The sequence below is a fragment of the Cyprinodon tularosa genome, unplaced genomic scaffold, assembly GCF_016077235.1.
Source record: "Cyprinodon tularosa strain WSP-4 unplaced genomic scaffold, ASM1607723v1 ctg210, whole genome shotgun sequence".
Classification (NCBI taxonomy): domain Eukaryota; kingdom Metazoa; phylum Chordata; class Actinopteri; order Cyprinodontiformes; family Cyprinodontidae; genus Cyprinodon; species Cyprinodon tularosa.
The window spans coordinates 698,061-723,263 of record NW_024038779.1 but is presented as its reverse complement, the minus strand read 5'-3'; the positions used below and the strand labels follow the sequence as shown (position 1 = coordinate 723,263).

Here is a 25,203-nt window from a genome sequence, read left to right as displayed (position 1 = left end):
ATCGTATCGGAAATGAAAGTTTTCCATCGTGACTCCCCTCGTTATAAGTTTAGGATTTTCTAAGAGTTGATCACACTATAAACAAATTTAAGATCTGCATCACGTTAAGCTCTTTGAGGCCAATTGCTCATAAATAGTCTACAAAGCTTAACATTTTAAAAAGTATATCAGATCAGCAACAATAACACCTTTATTAAACTGATATTTCAAATTTGGATCGCTTTCATGTTATATTTAGATATAAAGTTTTATAACTTATTTTAATATCTATTCATTTTTGCAGACTCCAGGACAAGATGAAAATATACCTCCAATTGTATTACCAAAACAGTTTTACAAGTAAAACAAGTACAGTTTGTAAACCAGTAGCCTGCTTATTAAAAAAACAAAGGAACATCACATCAAATATGAATGTCTTATTTATTTTCCCTAAATTTAACCACCTTGTTCTCTGTGCCTAACCAAACAAGTCCCTGGTCAACTTTCATCATGTACACAAAGCCAGAGGAAAAAAAAAAAAAAAAAACAAGAACTAAAACCTAAGGTGTGTGCACTGGACTTTGTGCTTTATGGAGGTGATTACATTACGGCCGACTCCACAGAGGAAGCAAAATGTCACCCCATACAGTGAAAGTACGAGAGTATACATTCGGATTATGCTGCAACTTGAAAATATATTGATCTAAACAGAGTAGATTCTCAAATAAGTTAAATCTCCTGCACCTAAGCCCAGCATGTTTTCACTGCGCCAAAAGCCCACAAACCTTGATCAATGTATGTGAAGAACAAAGATTACAAGAGAACCACCTGTGAGAAATGGTACTCTATACATCACTCATCTAGGACAAGCTTATTCAGGACAGTAAGTGCTTTTTATGCGTTCCCCACTGCTATCTAATATACATTCATTTGTTTCAGTACTCATTTTACTTTTCACAATTACTAGGTTATTATGAAACATTTTGAGTGCCAGTTCCTTGTCAGTGATCCATTGGCATTACAAATCCAGGCAAACAAAAGCAAACAAAACTGACAGTATCTAAATAAAGCAAAGCTTGTTCACAAGACAAAGCCTCTCCCCACCACAAAATATATCTTGTGCAGTGCAAACATAAGTCCATGCTGAATGTCACCAGTTCATGCAAAGGTGTCCCACAACTGTTCACCACTCCCGTTGATGTCCTCTGCAAAAGCACGTCTCAGTTCTTCACCCATCACATTTTCTTTGCTTCGTTGGACTTGGCTGCTTTTCCAGTTTTAAGCCATCAAGCTTTTTTTTTTAACTATAACATACAGAAGCTCTACAAAGCAGCATGGGAAATGAACTCAGAAAGCAGCTTGATGTAGACCATAGGCATGGGCCAGTTACCACTATCAAGGTATACTTGTTAAAAAAAGAAAGTTATGGTCTCACATGTAGAAAAAATTTCAATGTTATCGTTTCTACAGTTTGAAGTCGTTTTAACACAATGCTCGATAACTGGGTTTCTCACTAGCCCCATAAATACAAGAATAAGATTGGTCTGCCAATCAGCTGGCTGCAACAAGGCAACTACATGTCGCTCAATTTCAACACAGAAAGCTTCAGCACGCATTTCTAGATGGGATAAATGTTTTTTTTTTTTATAACTGCTTTTTAATTGATCAAATATCTTTATTCATGTTTATCAAATTTCATACAACCTTAAGGTTATACTTTGGTTTTAAAATGGAAAACCATAGTTCTGATTGTTTAGTCATTTTAATAAGAGGTCAGAGAATAAACTGGGGTTGTTGGGAGATTTGTTCTGCTGGGTGGGGGCATAAAAGAGCCCTGGGTGACCTCTCCAGCAATCTCTTGCTGAGCACTGCTGGTTAGCTTCCTGATACAAGGTTATTGATTTTTTTTTTTTTTTTTTCCTGTGCTGACAACAAAGGCAGATGTCGCTATTTGCAAACATTTCTCATTGAAAAAAGATGCACACAAGACAAATGAACCAGCAGTTGTTTTGACACAAAGGACCAGAAACCAAAGCTTAGGTAGGAAACACTCATATTTCTAAGCAGCCAACTTCAGATTCCACCCATATAGAAAGTTGGACTAATAAAATTGCTTTTAAGTGAAAAATTACTTTTGTGAATTACATTTATTGAAAAACTGTGACTATATTAAGAAAGTCAAGTCATAATTTGACTAAAGAACCTTATACCCATCAACCAAGTCAACAAGTGAGGATTATTCAGTTATTCACAGGAATCTGCTGCCTTTTGGTTTAACAATGATTAAGAACATGCAATACATGCGTTATAAACCTTTGCAGAATTACCCGTACTGTGATATTTGTAGTTAAGGTTATTATACTGGCCCATGCCTATTAGGTAGAAAACATTTACTCAGGAAGGAAAACAGTTGCTGTACCTTTAAGTAAAGAGACTGAAAGCTGATAATGGAAAAGACATAAGATCTTATCTACTTCCGAAATCTTGGCTCTGAGCGCAGACGCATAAACTGCCCTGAGTGGAAGGCACTGTATACTAAAGCAGGGTCATGATGGGTTCTGAAAATCACATTATCTAGGTCCACACACAAAACACCGGCCCGAGCAGGTGAGAATACATTAGCGCTGCTGTTAACTATGCAAAGACAAGAAGGCAAGACATTGTCCTCTATTTCCACAGTTAAAATTCACACACAGGGCCTTCCATTACAGCTTTAATAGAGACATGTCTGTGAAAGTGTGTTGGAAGTGGTTATATGAGCCCGGTCAGTAGTATTGAGACAACCAGCAAGGTGAAAATGAAAGTAGCAGCCAGGTTTTATATGAAGAGAAACAGACAAATGCAATTTTACTAGTAGCTCTGTGTTGCAGCAGCAAAGGGAACTTTAAGCATCTTGTTAGTAAAGCTACAGTACACCGTGTTTGCCCTGTAAACCCTAAACAATGTAAAATAAAAACAAAAAAGGGTGAGTCCAAGTTTGGCTCCAGGTGCTTAAACAGGACAACATGTCAGCATTCGTAAAGCAAAATGAAAAAAAGGAATCTGAAGTTTTAAGTGCAGCAAAGCGCATAAAAATAATGCTAGTGACAGAATGCTAATATTCTTAATCAAATAAGAGAAACTGTTACTGCAACAAAATATATAACATATATAGAGCACCCATTTGGAAGTGGCAGAGTAAATTTGACATGAAATCTATTCACCGTCTAAACAGGCAACTTTTTCATTTAACAATTAGACACGGTGGAGCAGAGTCCTGCAAGTCAGTTATTGTTGCCTAAAAGTTTAAAAATGTTTAAAGGCCGCAGAAACGTCCCTTTGCTTTCTTAAAGGGATAGCTTAAAAGAAGGAAGGTGGGAACGACAAAAGAAAATTGATTGTGCAAGAAGTAATGCAAGAAACGGTGCTTCAAATCAGTAATGCAAATGCGACAAGACACAGAAAAACAAACATTAAGAGAGTGTAGGGGTGCTTTATCAAAAGCAATTTTGCCAACCAGCTGGCATAAACTGCTTTGTTTAATCCATCTCATTTAGAACTCATCAGGTCCACATTTAGGTACCTTAAATGGCCTCAAGAATATAAAAACGGACAGGTTCTACCCACAGCCTTGCAAGGTTTTCCCTAAAAGAAAAAAAAAGAAGACAAATTGCACATTGGGAAACCACCTGTGCATGCCTTTCACTTTCAACACTGGCACTTCTTTTGTCTACATTTGCTTATCTTTGATTGCTTCAGATGGCCACCTTAGCAGGTGTGTCACTTATTTGTGTCCTTTCCACATCCTGTGGCATATTTCTATGTGAGCTGTGAGCCTCGGGCGTCCCCATCGGGGCTGAGGGCTGCTGGTCGGCCTTGAGCTAAAACGCTGGCTGAGACCATATGAGATCCTTCACTCACTAAGTTCTCATATTCACTACTGTCCTCATCTGCATCGTCTTCATCATCCTCATCGTCGTCCTCGTCCTCCTCATCGTCTTCCTGCCCAGCAGCCTGTCTGTCTAAAGAATCAGAGCTTGATCCATCACCGTTTCCTAGGTATGGGGTGCTGGGAGTGCTGACTGCACCCAAACTGGAGCCGAGGCCCATGCTTTGCCTGAGGCCCAGTCCCAGGTCCGTCTGCACAGGAACCGGTGTTGGGTGTCCTGGCGAGCCCACAGCTTGGGGCCTTGGCAACAGAGCAGCACTGGTTGGTGGGGAAGAGGAGGAGAGCAGATTGTCATCTTGGGATAAGAGGTCAGCATACGACGGGGGGTTTGGTGAGGTGCTGGGTCGCTCTGGGGCAGAGGGTGAATCAAAAGTTATCCTGGAGAGAAGTGAAGCCTCGCAGGGTTCTGCGTTCTCCTCAGGTGGGGGGCGGGAGTCCTCACGGAGCCCTTTCCAAATAAACAGAAAGAAAAAGTTAGCTAACTTTTAAAATTGTGAGGGAAAATGCAGAAAAGAAAAAGTTCACCAATGAATTTACACAACTCAAAGAAAAACAAATGGAAAAGAATGGACATTTTTAGCCACCTCTTCTTTGGAGGGGGTATGAAAACTTCTCTAAGGCAATGTATATCTGATATATTGGCACCTATATGAATGTTATGCTCTGCACTTGACTTTTGGACCAAAGGAGATACATACTTCTTTCCTCTTCTGCAGTCATACGCTTCCTGAGAGCAATCTGCTGTTTGAGTTTGTTCACCTCGTCTTGAAGTTTTTCTCGAACACGTTCACTTTGCTCTACCTCCCCACACACAGCCTGAGGACAAGAACAGAAGGTGAAAACCAATATACCATCCAAACTATTAGACTTCATGTAATACGCAAAAATCCAACACATTTACAAGAAAAATACCTGGACTTTATCTTGTAGTGCACTGTAGACTTGGAATATTGTTCGGATGTCCTTCATTACACCATCTTTGTCAAAGAACTCGGCTCTGATTAAACATGGGGGGAAAAACAACAACATTTTTATGTTTCATTGAAAAATTATTACAAAGTACAAACCTAAGCCATCTAGGAGATTACATCGCCTGTCAATATTGGTAAATATTTGCATTGCAAGTTGAGCGATGATATCTGGACAAGAAGGCCCAACTAAATCCAGTCTAGTCGAAGCTCATCCACAGCAGAAACAGTGGATCTAAATTTAGACAAAAGACACAAGCCAACGCATGTGCTGGCTGTCACATACCAGCCTTCCCATGGGCTCAGCCATCAGCACTACACCAAATACAGAGATAAAGAAAGACAGACAAGGACTTTATGAAAAAAAAGAACAAAAATAAAAGTGATGACTAGATATTAATCAATCATCAATATTACAACAATTAAAATAATCTAGAAAGATGCAATTCAGTCCTTCTGACCATTCCAATTGTTACATAACTTTGCATTGCTGCAGCTGAACTCAGGAACAATGACTAACTCTGGGATGCAACTGTTACCAGGCGCAGACTAACTTCATATTGTTTTACTGTGCTGATGTTAGTGCCTGCTGGACATAAAGAGCATTTACCTGCATTGCATGTGAGTTTTTTTATTGAAGACCTCAGCTTCGAGCAGCTAAACATATACTCTGTTATATTCTCTGGTATTATACAGTTAAACCAAAAAAAAAAAAAAAAAATCGTTAATAGGCTTAAAAGGATAACAGTGCAAGATGTTTATTTATCCAACCAGTTTTTTATCTATGTGTAAAAGGCCATGACATCTGAAAAAACATAAACTATATTCAAAAACACATCTTTTTGGTTTAGTTTACATCTTGACACAGTTTTGCTGCTTAAAATTTATTTATTTATTTATTCATATATATATATATATATATATATATATATATATATATATATATATATATATATATATATATATATATATATATATATCTGGCAGAGTCCATCTGAAAGGTGGATGTTAACTACAGAAACTGGAGAAGAGTTTGAATGAAGGAAACATTAAACCTTTAAAAAAATAACTCACAACCAGAGTCTTCAAGGGGCTTTATTGTTTTAACCATAAATGAATATAAAAAGGGCACAAATCCTACAAGCATAGGGGCAAATTCCTGCGATTATATGGCCTGAACTCCAAAATGTTTCTCTTTCTCCTTTGACATTTAAAAAAAATGCAAAACAAAAGACATAGCATGGGACTCTTTTTAGCAACTTCTTGCTCATGAAAGAGCTACAAGGCATGAGGACACTTCTTAAACCTAACATTTTAAGTAGAGCATCAGTGTGTGCATCTCATTATTGTGCCAACCGCTGACAGTCATATTCATCCCAATATTTTTTCTCTACTAATAAAATTAACTTTGCCGTATCAGATACTCTGATGACAAAGAGACGGATTATGTGTATAACTTTAATTAAAAACTTCTCTCTGAACCATTTTTCTTTCATGAAATAGACAGTTTACCACTTCTTTGGCTCTTTGAATGTATTGCTAATATATTAAGAATAAATAATATTATGCTTTGTTAGTTTAGTTTTGATTTATTAAGAGCAACAGAGCTATAATAAAAACAAACAAAAAGTTTCCATTCTTTTTAATTTGCCAGTTTTTTTCTTTACATAAAAAAATGTGTTTAGTAAAGGACTTGAAGTGGAAGTACTTGCTCGTCTAGGAACAAATAAAATAAAATTGGGTTGTAGAGAACCAATTGGAAAAACTAATAAAAATGAACCTTATGAATCCCATCATGAACAAACGACAGCTGCTGCAGTTCAATAAATATTAGGACCGACTTAACTGTTAGCAGAGGCATTGAAGAAGCACTAAAAAAAAAAAAAAATCAAAGAAGACTTACCCGTGTTCTTTGATGACCTTGGCATAGTTGCTTGAGGTGTTAGGTACTGAGGAGAGTTTGTATTCCTGCTGGCTTGTGTTGCCAAGATTTGGGATGGAGAGAGTAATCCGCTGGTTGTACCTACTGGGTGAAATAACCAGTTAGTACCAAATCACAACATCATTACTAACTAATTTCCAGAAACTGAAATAACAGCTATGTTACAGTAGGTCATATATTTATTGTTCAGGTTTTATGTTTAAAGTGTGTCGATTTTTAAGCTCAGAATCTCCAGTTTATTGGCTTAAACCAAGTTAGAAACCTTGTTGATTCAGCCACTAAACTTGAGCCTCTTTCTGCTCACAATTGCATGAACGTAAAGGTCCTCAAAGGGAGCAGTCAACTGCTACCTATGCGGAATATTTCCCCTCTTGGGTTTAGAAATCAGGACAAAGGTAAGATAGTGTAGGTTAAGGTATGTATTTGTAATGGTCAGGGGCAAAGTCCTCTTAAGGACAGCACAACACAACTGTTTATTTTCCTATTTGGCCATCTGAGTAGAAGACACTTTCATATTTTATCATCAAAGAGAGATCAGTTCATTGTGAAATGAGGACATTTCTGGTTCCTAACAAGCTATTTTGCAAATGGTTAGGTTTAGGGCTAAGATGTGAATCCAGTTTAGAGTTATATTTAGGTTCAGTTATAGTGAGGGATAGGGCATAGAAAGGTTTGTAAATGCCTGAAAAATAAATGGAAATCGATACATGGTCCTCACTATAAACAGAAAGATGAGAATGTATGTGTTTTGAACCACTGCAAACAAATCTATTTGCAGGTATAAAGTAACTCTGAATCTTGGATTGCTCTGGCTATTTGAATGTGCTTCTTTTCTCTACATATCCAGTTTATATAGTTAATGCCAGTAGATTATAATCCCGGAATATTGACAGATTCACATCAATGATTGTTTCTGGCATTGTTACCAACTTAGAGGTTGAACTTAGCAAAAGAGGTGACATAGTTTCTAAGGCTGCTTCATGTGGATTCTAAAGGGCTAGTTATACTCCTGCAGCAATGTGTCGCAGTGAGCTTGACGCAGATATTTTTGATTTATGCACAATATTGAAGCGTGGTCTGCGCTATACGCTGTGGGTCTAGATGGTCCGAGGCGGTGAGGAAGTGGAGGCGAGTTTGTCCGACAACGGAGGGACATGATGGCGAAAAATAGCGGGGATCCAGGTGGAAAAAGGGTCCCAGCGTTCTCGCGTATCTCGCTCTTCTAGCTGGTCCAACTTGACGAGTAGTTTTTCAAAATTTCAGACAGAAATTCCCAGAAACCTGGGGAAAAAAAAGCTTCCTTCATTCCAGAATTCCAGTTCTTTGTTTACTCCTATAACATTTTAAAAGTTTGGTGATTAAAGACAGAGGGACTGTTAACCATTCAGAATATCTGAATATTAAAGAGTCATTTATGCTGTAAAATCTAAAAAAGGTTCTAGAGGCATTTGGAAAACAATCAGGCACTTAGCATCACAGACCATCTACCTTTTCTGTCAATTTGCAGGGGATGTTTATGGGCATAATGCCGGTGTAGTTAGAAGTTTACGTCTCAACTGGATAATTTATTAAGGGTTTATAAAGGAATGAGTAACTCTAATTTAATGCTTTTTAATGCTCTTAGAAATAAGATATACACACACATATGCAGCTGTGTCCAGATTTCCTAATTTTCCAGACACTTTTGTTGAAATTTTCATTTTCTCATTCACTATCTTTTTCTCCGCCTCGAGCTTCTGTTCTTAACAAATTGCTTGACGATCAACCAGATGCCACAATAATCACACTTAATGAATTTTAATGCCAGTTAGGGCCTTAATTTAAAAAAATAATAATTTAATGACTTTTAATTATTTTTAATGACCCGCGGAAACCCTGTTATTGCTTTAAAGTAGCACTCAAGTCTTATTGTACAGATCCAGGCAAATGCTCGCCAGTATAAGACTAGTTCCACTGTCAGAGACTAAAAGAAATACTAGTGTGAATCCCATGGAAACTACTGGATTATAATTCATAGAGACTCTTAAGTCTACTACAAAAAAAAAAAAAAGACCATCAGGACACTGCTTATTGTGCTGCTGCTAGTTTTGTAAAAACAAGAACCTTTTCTTTCCCTAAACACTTCCCCCCATTAAATAAATGTAAAGAAAAGTTATTAGTTTTCCTTGAATGAGATTTTGCAAACTGCATTGCAAGGTGAGTTTATCTGATGTCTTGTTTTAAAGGAATAGTACACCCAAAACATGATTAGCCTTCATTTTCTACTCACCCCCATGCTGAACAACACTCTGGAGTACTTTTTTGATATCTCAAATGCATCTGGAGATCTGGGAGGCTTCTTGCTGTCTGCTGACATTCAAATAATGGAGGTCTATGGTGACCGAGACAGAAAGGTCCATAAAAGTCCACAAAAACGTGTCAATATTCCTCCATACTGCTCTTCCAATGTATTCCAAGTTTCCTGAGTGGGTAGCATCGACAATTTACTCGAAACGAAGTCATTTAGAATGTTTTTAGAGCATAAACAGTAGTGTATAGGATTTCCTGAAAGCGCGCACATGCGCGCTCACGACGCTACGGAAGCCGGCAGACCAAACCAGCGCATTCAGCTCTTCAAAGAACTCATGCTCTTCCTCAACACTGAAGTCCTCAGACATTTTTCTTTCGTTGTTTCTTTCTTTGCACAGGTAAACAGCACATTTCTTCTTCTACGCTTGCATTATTGGCAGAGCAGACGCTGAATGCGCACTTTCATCTGGTTTGGTCTGCCGGCTTCCGTAGCGTCGTGAGCGCGCATGTGCGCGCTTTCAGGAAATCCTATACACTACTGTTTATGCTCTAAAAACATTCTAAATGACTTCGTTTCGAGTAAATTCTGGATGCTACCCACTCAGGACACTTGGAATACATTGGACGAGCAGTATGGAGGAATATTGACACGTTTTTTGTGGACTTTTATGGACCTTTCTGTCTCGGTCACCATAGACCTCCATTATTTGAATGTCAGCAGACAGCAAGAAGCCTCCCAGATCTCCAGATGCATTTGAGATATCAAAAAAGTACTCCAGAGTGTTGTTCAGCATGGGGGTGAGTAGAAAATGAAGGCTAATCATGTTTTGGGTGTACTATTCCTTTAATACATCTTTTCCACAAAAGTCAATATTTGTCTGTGTCACCATGCACTCCAGAAGGAGAGGAGAAGATGTAAAAAGTTTAAACTGGAGCTTCATCCTTCAAAAAAGGAAATCTCACTAAAGACATAAATATTTCAGCTAGGGCTGCAACAACGAATCGATAAAATCGATAAAAATCGACTTTTAAAAGCGTTGGCAACGAAATTCATCATCGATTAGTTGTGTCGCGCAATTAATGCGTCATCCGCCGCCGCCGTCATAACTGCCACTTGACTGAAACGGGGGAAGAAAAAAAAAAAACGACAGAGGGAGCCAGCGCCGCAGGTGCAGTGTTGCCAACTCAGCGACTTTGTCGCTGTATTTAGCGACTTTTCAGACCCCTCCAGTGACTATTTTTCAAAAAAAGCGACTAGCGACAAATCTGGCGAGTTTTTACGGTGTCACTGGAAGCTTTTGGAGACTCTTACGTGAAAGCATGTATCGTTCCTACTCTTGTCCTCCAGCGGCAGCTGCTGCCCTGGGGAGCCTCCCCCATCCCAACCCCGTTCTCCCGCTCCCGCAGGAGTCCCTCTCAGCGCTGCAGTCAAAGGATGTTTATCCTCAGCGTCCAGACTGCAAATGAAGCGTGCATGCGCCGGGATTGACGGCGCAAATTTATCACAATAATTAAAATAGCCTGCGCTTTGTAAAGCGAAAAAAAAGTCTTAACATGCAACTTTTGTAAAAACAAATTAACATGGCACGGAAGCACCACTGTTATGATGCAGCAGCTGAAAAGAAAACACCTTGGAGCCTTCAATGGGAGTGAAGAGAGCTGATCAGCAGGATGAGTAACCATGTTTGTTTCATTTTAAAGTCGGGAAACGTAACGTTGGTTTCTCAGGTAGCTCAACTGATGCTTTCCTTACTGTGTTAGTAGGTTACAGACAGTGATAAGATTGGCTACTTATTTTACTTTTAATTTCATTTGAATTAGCTTAAGCAGCGTTTATATTTTCTTTATAAATAAATTAACTTGCAAATTATGAGGGCAAGGCTTTTAAAGTTTAAATCTTCTGGCAAAGATAAAGTAAAGAAGATCCTGCAATTTATGGAAGTAAAGCAGAATAAAAACCAGCAAGATCAGTAATATGTCAATTAATTATATGCCACATTCCCATGTAAATATCTGTCTTTGGAGGATGTGTTTTTTAGCACCCCTAGTTCTCTCATTTTTATTCCAAATACAATTTATAATTTGAATCACAGGGCTATTTTTATCTCTATGGTTCAGTATTTTCTCAAGTAGCAACTTTAACTGCTATACTTTCCTGTCTTAAAAGGCAGAATTCTTCTAGTCTAAAAAACCTAATTTGTTGAAATGGGGGGACCTATTGTTTGAACCCCTTAGGGGCTTTTAAAAACAAAAATGCCTGTCTTTTTTTGTGCTTTATGAAACAAAGTATAGGTATATTTTGTGGATGTACAGCTACATTTCTCATGTAAGTTTGTGTAGTTTTAACACAAACATTTATTTTTCATATTGCACCAGTACAGTTAATGAGCAACCTGTACTTGTGTTCTTGTTTGTTTTGTCTAAAATGTTTATTTTGGAATAAAGAGGTTAATATAAAAAATATTTTTTGTCCGATTCATCGAAAAAATAATCGGTCGATTCATCGATTTTTAAAATAATCGTTAGTTGCAGCCCTAATTTCAGCAGACACGTACTGTTGCTAAAGAATAGGATGACCGGACAACATGTTGAAAAGATAATGTGATTCTGTGGCACCTTCGGTTGGGTCTGAAGAGCACATACTCCAGTGCATGTGTGGAGCTGTTGGCTGTGGAGATGAAGCTGAAAAGGAGGAAGACGAGGTCGGGCACACCAAGCAGCTGAGTCAGCTGTTTGTGGATGATCTGCTCCCGGAAGGACATCTGCTGCTGCGTGTTCCTCCGGAACCGATACCAACCAATCACATTCTGCACACAAGTTTGAAAATCAATTAGATTTAATTTATGGACTTAAAATACTGTCCCGCATTATTTCACAAAACTAATATGTAGTTATTTTTAAAGCAAATGGGAAAACAATGAAATTAGCCTTTTTTTTTTATAACAACATAGTTTTAAAGTCTAAACAATGAAAGAACTCACTTTCCGCCTATCTTTAAGAATGTTGTTTAGAGTTTCCTCGCTGACTTTACCCGCGTAGTCATAAAAGCTGATAAAAGAGAAAAAAAAAAGAGAAAAAAAAAAAAAAAAATAGATCACATACATGCATCAGGTTCATCATGTTTTTTTCTACCACAGGCCTCCAGTAACATCCAGTCTTGTCAGAGGGAGCCACCGACTGTTAGATTAAATTAATATTAGCAGTGAGTGGAAAACAGCTTTATTAAATATAAACCCACTGACATTTCAGACATTGTTTTGCTTGGAAAAATAAAGCGTTTATTTAAATAATTTTAGCCGAATTACTGCAGAACATTATCAGGAATAAAAGTCTGCAAGTAGCAGATCATCATTGGAGATTTAATTTAAAAAGGTTGTTGCTTACCTAAACAACTGCCCACAGGGGTCATGGTTATGGATTTCTGGAAGGGGAAGAACAATTTGTTTCAGTAACAAACAATCATGAATATATTCTTTCATCTTAATGCATTGTCCTACTGCAGGACTGAGTGTGGAGAACAGGTAAGAAACAGAATAGATAGTAGATAATTTCACATTTATCATGGAAGTTGTGTCATCAGCCCGTATTAAATGCTTTCCAGAAGCACCCATACATTTGACATATCAGTAGATTTCTGTCTAAACAAGACTTGTTTATTACATTTTCCTAATCTAGTTTCCATTCACCGAGTTTGGCACACAAAAAAGCTTCCATGAAAGCTTTAAATGGTCTGAATATTCTTGTGAAAAAAAAAAGCCACTCTCCGCTTTGCTTGCCTGATATTTGGCTAAAGTCTCAGATACCATCAATTAATGAATTGTTGAGTCATCGAATGGCTAAGAGTCCTGAGCAAGTTTTAAAAATGAAGCAAATGTATATAGAAAACAGGCAAATAGACCTCTGATCCTAGAATGGCCCATGCATTTAACTTAACATATTTGACAAAATGTAGATAATAAACTAGTAGTGACATTGTCTTTGTTAGTCACCATTAATTAAGTAATTCAATGTGACACTATTGGTCTAGCAAAATTTCTTTAGAAAAAAATCCATACTGATAAACTTTGACCCAGTAACTGTGTTTTAAGGAATGTTGACTCGCATAAATGAGTTCATATATGCATCAATAAGCAATGTTTTAATTGACCAGTGCTTACCTACAACCTGCACCAGCTCCGAACTGCTAATTTGTGTGTCACTGATGCTGACCGTCTCTTCCTGCCTTACATCCCCTAATAGGAAGCCTTCCTGTAGAAGAAAATACATTTTAAGAAAATGTATTGGAGGCACAAATATTGAGTTTGCAAAACTGTGAGATAAACAAGTTTTTCAATAAAAAATTAAATAAAACCATGTTTATTGTTGCCCTTGAATTAGATTTTTTTTCAGCTGTATTCAAATTTCCCACCTATCCCCGTATCTATCGTTGAAGCAGAGAGGAAAAAATGGCTTGTATTTATCAAAAGCTGCTGATCTGGACGGGCTTGGTTTAAATCGGGTCACAGCCTCATGTCAAACCGCTTATAGCCATATGGTTTGACCTAAATACTCAGAAGACCAAAACTGAGTGCATCAAACCTGCAAAAAGGATGACGGTGCACACCGAGTCAGAATTTACAAAATGACTCAAAAGAACAAAACAAGTTGCTTAATTTAACCTCAAACTGTACAAATGTGATGACATCTTAACACAACAATCTATGAGAATAATTTTAATATTGTTACGGCCCAAGGCCTTTTCCTCTGGGTCTCTAACATCCATGTTTTGGACTCCTTAATTGGTGCTGATTGGAAGTGGAGGCAGCTGGCCAGTGTCTCCAGATGACGTCAGATCTAGGGCTGCAACTAACGATTATTTTTAAAAATCGATGAATCGGCCGATTATTTTTTCGATTAATCGATGAATCGGACAAAAAAAAAATTTTTATATTAACCTCTTTATTCCAAAATAAACATTTTAGACAGAACAAACAAGCACACAAGTACAGGTTGCTCATTAACTGTACTGGTGCAATATGAAAAATAAATGTTTGTGTAAAATCCGTGTATCATTCGTTCTTTCTATTTTCAATTGCCAATCAAAAAACAAAAAATTGACTGGTTATTTTGTTTTTTGTTTTTTATGGTTAAACCAAAAACGAAAAAAGGATTTGTTTTTCATATATCAATTCTAAGCTCAGATCAAGAATACGAAATGGAAAAACGGACAGCAACGCATAATTTGATTTTAATATTTAATCGGTACAGTTTACGTGACCCGGAAATAGCTCTTTGCGCAGCAGTTGGGGTAATGAAGTGGTTACCATGGCGACGCTAGAACCATACACTATGTTGATCGAGAAGCTGTTTGTTGTTGCTAGTTAAAAGTACAGTGCACAGAAAAGTTTCAAGACAAAAGTTATACCTGGAAAATCCTGCTGATTTTCTCCGTTGTCATGTCCTCCTCCTTAAGAGTCACACGCTTGGATCCTCGAAATAACACGTAACTGTCCATGGCTGATAGGTCCGACTGCCTTATCTGGTGCAGCTTGATCGAACGTGGTGGGGGTAAGCCAATTGTTTTTTTAGCTAACGCTCCACCAAACTTCCGGGTCACGTAAACTGTACCGATTAAATATTAAAATCAAATTATGCGTTGCTGTCCGTTTTTCCATTTCGTATTCTTGATCTGAGCTTAAAATTGATATATGAAAAACAAATCCTTTTTTCGTTTTTGGTTTAACCATAAAGAACAAAAAACAAAATAACCAGTCAATTTTTTATTTTTTGATTGACAATTGAAAATAGAAAGAACGAATGATACACGGATTGTGTAAAAACTACGCAAACTTACATGAGAAATGTAGCTGTACATCCACAAAATATAGGCTACTTTGGTTCATAAAGCGCAAAAAGAGACAGGCATTTTTGTTTTTTAAAGCCCCTAAGGGGTTCAACAATAGGTCCCCCCATTTCAAGAAATGAGTTTTTTTAGACTAGAAGAGTTCTGCCTTTTAAGACAGGAAAGTATAGCAGTTAAAGTTGCTGCTTGAGAAAATACTGAACCATAGAGATAAAAATAGCCCTGTGATTCAAATTATAAATTGTATTTGGAATAAAAATGAGAGAACTAGGGGTGGTAAAAAAACACATCCTCCAAAGACAGATATTTACATGGGAATGTGGCAGATAATTAATTTACATATTACTGATCTTGCTGGATTTTGTTCTGCTTTACTTCCATAAATTGCAGGATCTTCTTTTCTTTATCTTTGCCAGAAGATTTAAACTTTAAAAGCCTTGCCCTCATAATTTGCAAGTTAATTTATTTATAAAGAAAATATAAACGCTGCTTATACAAATGTAAATGAAATTAAAAGTAAAATAAGTAGCCAACCTTATCCCTGTCTGTAACCTACTAACAAGGTAAGGAAAGCATCAGATGAGCTACCTGAGAAACTAACGTTACGTTTCCCCACTTTAAAACCAAACAAACATGGTTACTCATCCTGCTGATCAGCTCTCTTCACTGCCATCGAAGGCTCCAAAGTGTTTTCTTTTCAGGTGCTGCGTCATAACAGTGGTGCTTCCGTGCCATGTTAATTTCTTTTGAAAAAAGTTGCATGTTATCACTTTTTTCACTTTACAAAGCGCAGGCTATTTTAATTATTGTGATCAATTTGCGCCGTCAATCCCGGCGCATGCGCGCTTCATTTGCAGTCTGGACGCTGAGGGTAAACTCCTCACTAAAATCCTGCGGCTCTGACTGCCGCGCTGAGAGGGATTCCTGTGGGAGAGGGAGAAAGGCGTTGGGATGGGGGAGGCGCCCCACGGCAGGCAAAAGCCGCCAGTGACACCGTAAAAAGTCGCCAGATTTGTCGCTAGTCGCTTTTTTGAAAAATAGTCGCTGGGGGGGTCTGAAAAGTCGCTAAGTTGGCAACACTGCAACTGCGGCGCTGACTCGCTCCGCCATATTTTTTTTTCTTCCCCCGGATGACGGCGGCGGCGGATGACGCATTAATCGCGCGACACAACTAATCGATGATTAAATTCGTTGCCAACGCTTTTAAAAGTCGATTTTTATCGATTTTATCGATTCGTTGTTGCAGCCCTAGTCAGATCCACTTTAAGATGTACCACTTTCTTTGACTAAGTCCCTTATTTTCTTTCTGTCTCCCTGCCACTCTCTCCCCCTTCTCCCTTTCTTCCCCAACCAGTTATGATTTTTGTTAAATAAATTCCCTTTTTAAGTTATCCCTAGCGTTGCTTCCCTTTCATTTGTTATGGTTTAAGAGCCGGACCATAACAAATTGGGGGCTTGTTCAAATTTATGTTAGGTTTGTTACGTTAGTTAATTAGTAAACATTGTTTGTTAATTTAATTGGGAAGCTTGAGTTTAGTTTTGGGGAAATGTTTTTTTGTTTCTTTTTTCTCTGGTTTGGGGTAAGTGGCTTGCTTTTATCTCATCTGATGAGCTCACTGGTAAGTCTTGATTGTTGTCTGATTTGTGCAGTTCATTATGTCTGATCTGAACTGATTCCCCTGTAGGCCTCAGCGTGTCTCCCCTTTGGGATTCATGTGCTCAAAAACAATAGTGTGAGATCATATGGTTGGAGCAGTTGTCTCGGGGGCACAGCCATAGTGTTGGGGGGGTTGCCGATTTTCTGGTCGCCTCTTCCACTCTACTGGTATTAAGTGCGTAAATACCCACCGTCTCTGATCTCTGAAGACTAGGGTTGAGCTAGAAAGTTTTGATAGGCAGTTAGAGGGGAGGTTCGGGTTGGTTGTTTTGTGTTGCACGGAATGTCAGCAATTAAACTTTTGAATCATTGTTTTTTTGATTAAGACTTTAGTCATGTCTGTGGAGGACTTTAATAAATCCCCATCAGTAGAGTTTTTGGAGCAATGTTCTAGAGAACAATTGGTAAAAATTGCTGAACACTATAAAATAAGTGTTGGTGACAAAAGGTTGAAAGACAATGTCAAAGCAGTTTTAAGGGAGAACCTAATTGAGATGGGTGTTTTGTTTTCACCTTCCAGACCTGAAGATTTGGGTGCTCAGGTTGTAAAGCCTGACCTTTTGGATTTTGAGCAACAAAAAGAGATGTTAAGGTTGAGAATGCAACTGGAGAAGGAAAAGGAGTTGGCTTTAGAGAGGTTACGACAGCAGGCAGATTTGGATAAGGCTCTTGCTTTGGAAAAGATGAGACAGGAAACTGAATTGGCGAGAATAAATTTGGAAAGTGAAAAATTAAATCTGGTGAAAGATGGCAAATTATCTGTGGAATCTTGTGGTGGGGACTCAAAATGCAAACCCTCTGATATTTTAAATGACTTGCGTTTGGTGCCCAAGTTCAGTGAAAAGGATGTTGACACTTTTTTCACTTTGTTTGAAAGGGTTGCAGACACAAGAGATTGGTCTGATTCAGACCGCATAATTTTGCTTCAGTGTGTTTTGGTTGGTCGTGCTCAGGAAGCTTTCTCTATGTTGAGTTTGAATGATGGCCAAGATTATGCTAGGGTTAAAGCTGCAATATTGAAAGCATATGAATTAGTCCCTGAAGCATACAGACAAAAGTTTAGAAACTGGAAAAAAGGTGACAAAACTTATGTGGAATTTGCAAGAGATTTGGAAATTCATTTCAACCGATGGTGCACTTCCTCTGAGGTTATAACACTTGGTGACCTCTGTAATTTAATGGTTTTGGAACAATTTAAAAACTCTGTTTCTCATAATATTGCAGTGTACATTAGTGAACAGAAGGTTAAAACGGTGTCAGAAGCTGCAGTGTTGGCTGATGATTTTGTCTTGACGCATAAAGATACAAGTGGAGAGCATGCAGATGGAAGGAGAGTTCCAAACTGGCATTCGACACATTCTGGAGGTTCTTTTCTTGATCGCAGTAACCATGATCTGGACAAAATTTGTAATTATTGTCACAGAAAAGGTCATTGGAAGAAAGACTGTGCTTTGTTGAAATCCAGAAATAAAAATGGAACTCAGGCTAAACCAGCAGCGTTTGCTGCATCAGTTTCTGTGAATGTTCCTCACGAAGTGGCTGAAGTAAAATCTCCTGTAAAATCTGATTTGAGTTCGTACAAACCATTTCTGTTGGAAGGACAAGTTTCTTTGGTTGGGAGTGATGTTAAGGTGCCAGTTACTATCTTAAGAGATACTGGTGCATATGATTCGTTCATTTTGGCATCTGTTTTACCTTTTTCGGATGATTCTGACACTGGATTATCTATACCCATGTTGGGTATGGGCATGTCTGTGTTTTGTGTTCCAGTACATAAACTCATGCTCCATTCAGAGTTGTTTGGAGGAGAAGTAAGGATGGGTGTGAGACCTGCGCTGCCTGTGATGGGTGTTACAGTTATACTGGGGAACTATATAGCCGGAGGGAAAGTCTGGCCTGATCAACCAGAGTCTCCAGTTGTTGTTTCAGTACCTTTGATCAGCAGTGGTCCTGATGACAGTGAAAAGTCACACCCTGACATTTTCCAAGCATGTGCTGTGACACGGGCAATGACAGCATCCACTGATGTACATCAGGATGTAGACTTGGGAAAAGATAAATGGATTCCCTCTTTATGTTTGTCTAATATTCCTCTGTCTATTTCACAGAAAGATCTGGGACAGGAGCAAAGATCTGACCCCACCATACAGCATTTATTTCAGTCTGCATTGTCTGCTGAGGAGTTGCAGAGCCATGCTCATGGGTACTTTGTTGAAAACAAGATATTGTTAAGGAAGTGGATGCCATGTGGTGAGAATGTTATTGGGGAGCCAGTTTATCAGGTTGTGGTGCCTTTGAAATGGCGTGACTTGGTTTTACAGGTGTCTCATGATGAATCTGGACACATGGGAGTTAGGAAAACCTACGATCGCATTTTGAGAAATTTCTTTTGGCCACGACTGAAAAAGGATGTTTCTTCTTATATTAAAACTTGTCACACCTGTCAACTTACTGGTAAACCCAATCAAGTGCTAAACCGGACACCACTGTATCCTATTCCAACTATTGGTAGACCGTTTGAGCACTTAATAATTGATTGTGTGGGTCCTCTTCCCCCTTCACGTTCAGGTGCGAAGTACTTATTGACTGTTATGTGCCAAAGTACCAGGTATCCAGCAGCATATCCATTGCACACACTTGCTGCAAAGTCTGTGGTGCGGGCTCTTATGCAGTTTATTGGTATTTTTGGGATACCTAAAGTCATTCAGAGTGATCAGGGATCTAATTTCTCCTCTCATATGTTTGCACAGGTTTTGAAGCAGCTGCACATTAAGCATAACCAGTCTACAGCATACCATGCGCAGAGCCAAGGAGCACTGGAACGATTTCATCAAACATTAAAATCTTTGCTCCGTGCTTATTGTGTTCAGATGAATGCTGATTGGGAGGATGGTCTACCTTGGTTGTTGCTTGCAGCAAGAGAAGTAACACAAGAGAGTACGGGCTTTAGCCCTAATGAATTGGTGTTTGGTCATACTGTGCGTGGTCCGTTAAAAGTTTTGAAAGATGAGTGCCAGGATGCTGAACCACCACAAAACCTGTTGGATTATGTTAATGGGTTTAAGCAGAGACTCTTTACTGCTACTCAGTTGGCAAAAGAGAAACTATCATCTGCACAGGAAAAGATGAAGCGTTTGTATGATAGGAAAGCTGAACATCGTGTTTTCATTTCAGGTGATCAAGTAATGGCTTTACTTCCTGTTGTGACTTCGCCATTTCAGGCCAAATTTTCTGGTCCGCACACAGTTTTGAAACGGCTGTCTGACCAAAACTATCTCATTGCAACTCCAGAAAGGCGGAAGAAACGGCGAATGCTTCATGTCAACTTATTGAAACCTTATCATGCTCGTGCTGATAATGTCTTGGTGGATGAAGTTCACCCTGTGTGCATTGCTGAAACAGTGACATGTGCTGGTGATGAAGGGAGTGGTGATGGGTTGTCTGTTCCAGATTCAGCCATGTTAACTGGTCGACTCAAGAATTCCGAAGTATTGGACAGCATAGATACTGTACTAAGTTATTTGTCAGAATCTCAACGCTTTGAGTTGATTCAGTTGATAAAATCCCATTCTGGTTTATTTGCAGACGTCCCATCCTGCACGCACCTGATCGAACATGATATTGAGGTGGGTGATGTACAACCCATAAAACAGCAGTTTTACAGGGTTAACCCAGAGAAACGTAAACATCTGGATGCTGAGGTTGACTACATGTTAAAAAATGGCATCGCTCAAGCATCATGTTCAAGCTGGTCTTCACCTTGCTTGCTGGTTCCAAAATCGGACAAAACCTATAGATTTTGTTCCGATTTTAGGAAAGTCAATAGCGTAACCAAACCTGATTCGTATCCTCTACCTCGTATGGATGATTGCATTGACCAGATTGGTAATGCTAAATTCATTAGTAAGATAGACCTGTTAAAAGGTTATTGGCAGGTCCCTTTAACTAAAAGGGCACAGGAAATTTCGGCTTTTATTACACCAAGTGGCTTATATTCATACAATGTTATGCCTTTTGGCTTGAGAAACGCGCCAGCGACTTTTCAACGCTTGATGAATAAAGTTGTTGGGGGTTTAGAAGGCTGTTCGGTCTATTTGGATGACGTTGTCGTCTATTCTGATAGTTGGTCTTCTCACATGGAACGACTCACTGCTTTGTTTGACCGTTTGCGCGATGCACGTTTGACAGTGAATCTGACCAAATGTGACTTTGCTCAAGCGACTGTTACTTATCTTGGTCATCAAGTGGGTCAAGGTAAAGTACGTCCAGTTAGTGCAAAAGTTGAAGCGATTGAAAAATATCCAGTACCAACGACTAAAAAGGAACTCATGAAATTCTTGGGTTTAGTGGGATACTATAGAGCTTTCTGCCGAAACTTTTCAACTGTGGTTGCACCTCTGACAGACCTTTTGAAAAACAATGTGAAATACATTTGGTCCTCTGTCTGTCAGCAGGCTTTTGAAGATGTTAAGATGATGCTATGCAATTCTCCTGTCTTGTTAGCTCCTGATATGACTAAGCCTTTTCAGCTCCAGGTTGATGCCAGTCATGTTGGTGCAGGGGGGGTTCTTTTGCAACAGGATGGCTTTTCAATTGAAAGACCTGTGAGTTTTTTTTTCTAAGAAATTTAACAAGCATCAGCTGAATTATTCAGTCATTGAAAAAGAGATCCTTGCTCTTATTTGGTCTTTACAGCATTTTGAGGTCTATGTGGGTTCAGGGCCTCTAACTGTTTTTACAGATCACAATCCTTTGACCTTCTTGAATTCTTTTCGTTGTCCAAATCAAAGACTTGTGAGATGGTCATTGTTTCTGCAGTCTTTTTCCTTAGATATTTATCATATCAAGGGGAAGGATAATGTCATTGCAGATGCGTTATCAAGAGCACCAAGTCAGTAATTTGTTTTTGTTTTTTTTCTCTCCTTACCTGTCTAATAGTCACTTCAAGGTACCTGTCGTTGAGTTATGGATGGGGTCGGAGAGGATTTAAGTTTTTGTTTTATTTCAGCTGGTCTGAGATATTGTTAGTGCACTTAATTTTGTTTTTCTTTTTTTTCCAGATGTTATTGTACAGGTTGCCCAGGGTTCCAGTGGGGACCCTGTTTTGAAGAGGGGGGGTGTTACGGCCCAAGGCCTTTTCCTCTGGGTCTCTAACCTCCATGTTTTGGACTCCTTAATTGGTGCTGATTGGAAGTGGAGGCAGCTGGCCAGTGTCTCCAGATGACGTCAGATCCACTTTAAGATGTACCACTTTCTTTGACTAAGTCCCTTATTTTCTTTCTGTCTCCCTGCCACTCTCTCCCCCTTCTCTCTTTCTTCCCCAACCAGTTATGATTTTTGTTAAATAAATTCCCTCTTTAAGTTATCCCTAGCGTTGCTTCCCTTTCATTTGTTATGGTTTAAGAGCCGGACCATAACAATATGCAAAACTAAACAAAGTTGCAGCACAAGTTAAATAATAAAAAAAACGAATTCAGGTTAACACTAAAGAAGTCATTAAGTAATGTTCCTTCTCATTTAAAGCAATCATTAATCACTTTACAGTCAAATTCACACCGAGTCCTGTGAAAGCACACTAACCCCTTTATTTAACCACATTTTTATGCAGCGCTTGAATTTGTTACCTCACACATTAATATACACCCTATATATGCACACATACAGTTGTGCTTGAAATTCTACATACCCTTCCATTAAAGAACATTGTACATTCAATTTTTTTTAGAGAACATTGGTGAACAAACAGCATCATAAGGATCAAGGAGCAGACCAAGCAGGTCAGATGAGATGAGGATAAAACTAAAAAATTGGATTAACAAGTGCAGTTTGTCACAAGCTGTGTTAGGAAACTGAATATATAAGAATGGAAATAAAACATATGTATATGTATTGTTGTTACTCTATAGACAAATAAGTTTTAACTTGTGCAAATAATGATATTATTCTGGCCGATCTGTTTAACGATCATGTGACCATCTGAGGAAAGAATTTTCTTTCTGTTGTAGCTTGTTAAGAATAGTGCACCATAGAACAAGACTGAAAGGTAAAAGATTAAACTAAAAGGTAGCAAACTCCAGTCCTGAAGAGCCACCTTCAAGCAACTTTCAATTATCACCTGAATAAAATGGATGAATGATGCAAGATGGTGGAAAAATAAAGGCTAGAACACACCCGATATAATTTGGCATCTGACATGATGGAAAACTGGGTTATAGCCCACTGTCATGCATGAGGGTGACACAATCATGCTTTTGGGATGAGTTTTTTTTTTCAGTGGGATCAAGGATGATGGTGAATGAGGAGCAAAAGATAGAAGATGATATACAAGAAAACCCTTTAAAAACCTAAAGTAAATAATAAAATAAAAACACTTGAGGCTGATGCAAATGCTTTACTTCCAGCATTAACAACAGTTTTCCACTCAAAGCCCTAAATCCAACTAAAACATTTGGTACTACTTGAAATCATTGTTCACCAAAGCTCTCCATCTCATTTAGTTTAAGTTATTTTTCAAAAAAGAATGGGAGGTAAAACAAAAAAGTTGTTTCTCCATATATACAAGCATTACCAACATATCCCAGAGACCTGCTGCTGTAGAAAAAGGTTGCTTTAAAACAGGGGTGCTCAAGTCCAGTCCTCAAGAGCTACTATCCTGCAACTTTTTAACACACCTGAATCAAATGAGTGGCTCGTTACCATGTCTCCGCTGAGCTAAATGAGGGGATTGAGGTTGTCGATTCAGGTGTGTTAGAGAAGAGCTGCATCTAAAAGTTACAGGAAGGTAGCTCTTGAGGACTGGATTTGAGCACCCTTGCTTTAAAATAACAGACTGAGGTGAATGAGTAGAAATGCAGGGCACACCTTTTTTTTCTTTAATTAATATATATATATATATATATATATATATATATATATATATATATATATATATATATATATATATTTATAAAAACAGAGTCTATGTTTCTTTTCATTGCACTACTTTTTACTCCTCCATTGCATAAAAATCAATACAAGCATCCATAATATACTTTGTTTAAATGTTTAAAAGTCCAAGTGGATAAAATATTTTAGAGGTTGGAATTTAATGCAGAGAATGGTGAGACAATACATTAGATTTTAATATCAAATGTGCTTTACTATACTAGGTTGAAAGCTAATAATTTTTATTTTAGGAATGCAGTTAAACTTGTACCTTGACTGGCATGAACAAACCAGCTATCAAGGCCGACTTTTTAAGTCTCATATTGTAAACACTGGAGCTAAAATTGTTGTGCTAACATTCTCATTAAAAGTTGTTTTTTTACGTTAACTCTTAGACAATTAGGGTTTTTTTTTATCAACCACTTTAAATCAACAAAATACAGAAAGCAGAGCGAGATTTATTTATTGTTTATAGGTATATAAAAAAAGTAGTGTAAAAACGAACTAGCTAACAAGCTAACCATGCTAAGCTAAAAGGAGACAAGAAAACATAGCCTGATGCTTTACTTTTTTGCTCTTACTGTTTTAAAATGCTATTATGTAACCTTTTATTTTAATAACGCACTCTTCTTTTTAAGAAATAAAGTGCGAAGTAGGTTCAGATAATTATATCGATACACGGAAGTGAGCTGACTTTGGTTCTCATGCTAAGTAGCTAACTACAGGATATTTCCTGGATCTTAACCTTTCCCTTTTCCGTTAGGAGTCCAAAGCGATAAAGCAGGTGTCTATATAGATAATGTCCAATACTTGACTCCATATATGTGGAATACTATTTAATGTTATGCATTAAATCCTCCCAAGACTGACAATTCTTATCTACAATTTAAAGCAGAGAAAACCAGCCGGTAGATAGACGGAACCAGAATGACACTGGAAAACAACACAGACTAAAGGCAACATAAGCAATAATACGCGTCACCAGACTACGAAGACACATTCGAGCACTAAACCGCGACCCTCTGGGATTATCTTCTGAGTACTTACATGATCTGAGTTGCTGTTGGCGCTGTGATAACACACAGAACTAAAAGTGTAACCTGAAATGGATGCCGCCATGATGGAAACATCCCTATCAATCCAATGCCCCCTACGGTCGCGGATACGCTCATTTCACGCACTTCCTTATGGGAAATGTAGGCTTGGTGGCTTTACAGTATCGGTCTCCGCCAGGTGAGAACAGGAAGACACAGAAATGAAAAGCGTTATATCCAAATGACGTTTTGATCATACAAGGTTAAATAGTACATTATTTAAAATGGGAAAATATCCAAAGGGAAATTGTGAGTTTTGTTTTCAAGAAGAGAAAGTAAAACATGTTTTGTTAGTCTGTTCTAAATATTCTGTTGAGAGAAGGGAATTAGTTAGTCGATTACAAGAAAATAAATTGCAATTAAATATACAAGATATTTTGGAAAAAAATTCTACTATTAAATATTTTTTTACTTAATTAATTACCTTAAGAAAACGAAATTGATAGAAAGAATATAAGATTTATCAACTTAATTATTATAATTTTATTTTTATTTATTTATTTATTTATTTATTTATTTATTTATTTATTTATTTATTTATTTATTTATTTATTTATTTATTTTTATTTATTTTTTTTGT

The 25,203-nt window shown here is 38.0% G+C and overlaps 1 protein-coding gene across 2 annotated transcripts; it reads right to left on the bottom strand.

The window, feature by feature from the left end:
- Positions 1–401: 401 nt before the first annotated feature.
- On the bottom strand, positions 402–24,710 carry abraxas2 (abraxas 2, BRISC complex subunit). Of its 2 annotated transcripts, none has more exons than XM_038285419.1 (9): positions 24,577–24,710; positions 13,264–13,354; positions 12,491–12,527; positions 12,088–12,154; positions 11,723–11,913; positions 6,779–6,901; positions 4,820–4,904; positions 4,606–4,723; positions 402–4,355 (listed from the first exon to the last, which is right to left on the bottom strand). In XM_038285419.1, the coding sequence occupies exons 1-9, from the start codon at positions 24,646–24,648 to the stop codon at positions 3,778–3,780; spliced, it is 1,362 nt and encodes a 453-aa protein (XP_038141347.1). In that variant the 5' UTR covers positions 24,649–24,710; the 3' UTR covers positions 402–3,777. The 2 variants fall into 2 exon arrangements, with proteins under 2 accessions (XP_038141347.1, XP_038141348.1); XM_038285420.1 differs by having other exon boundaries at positions 6,779–6,898.
- Between the last annotated feature and the right edge of the window lie 493 nt (positions 24,711–25,203).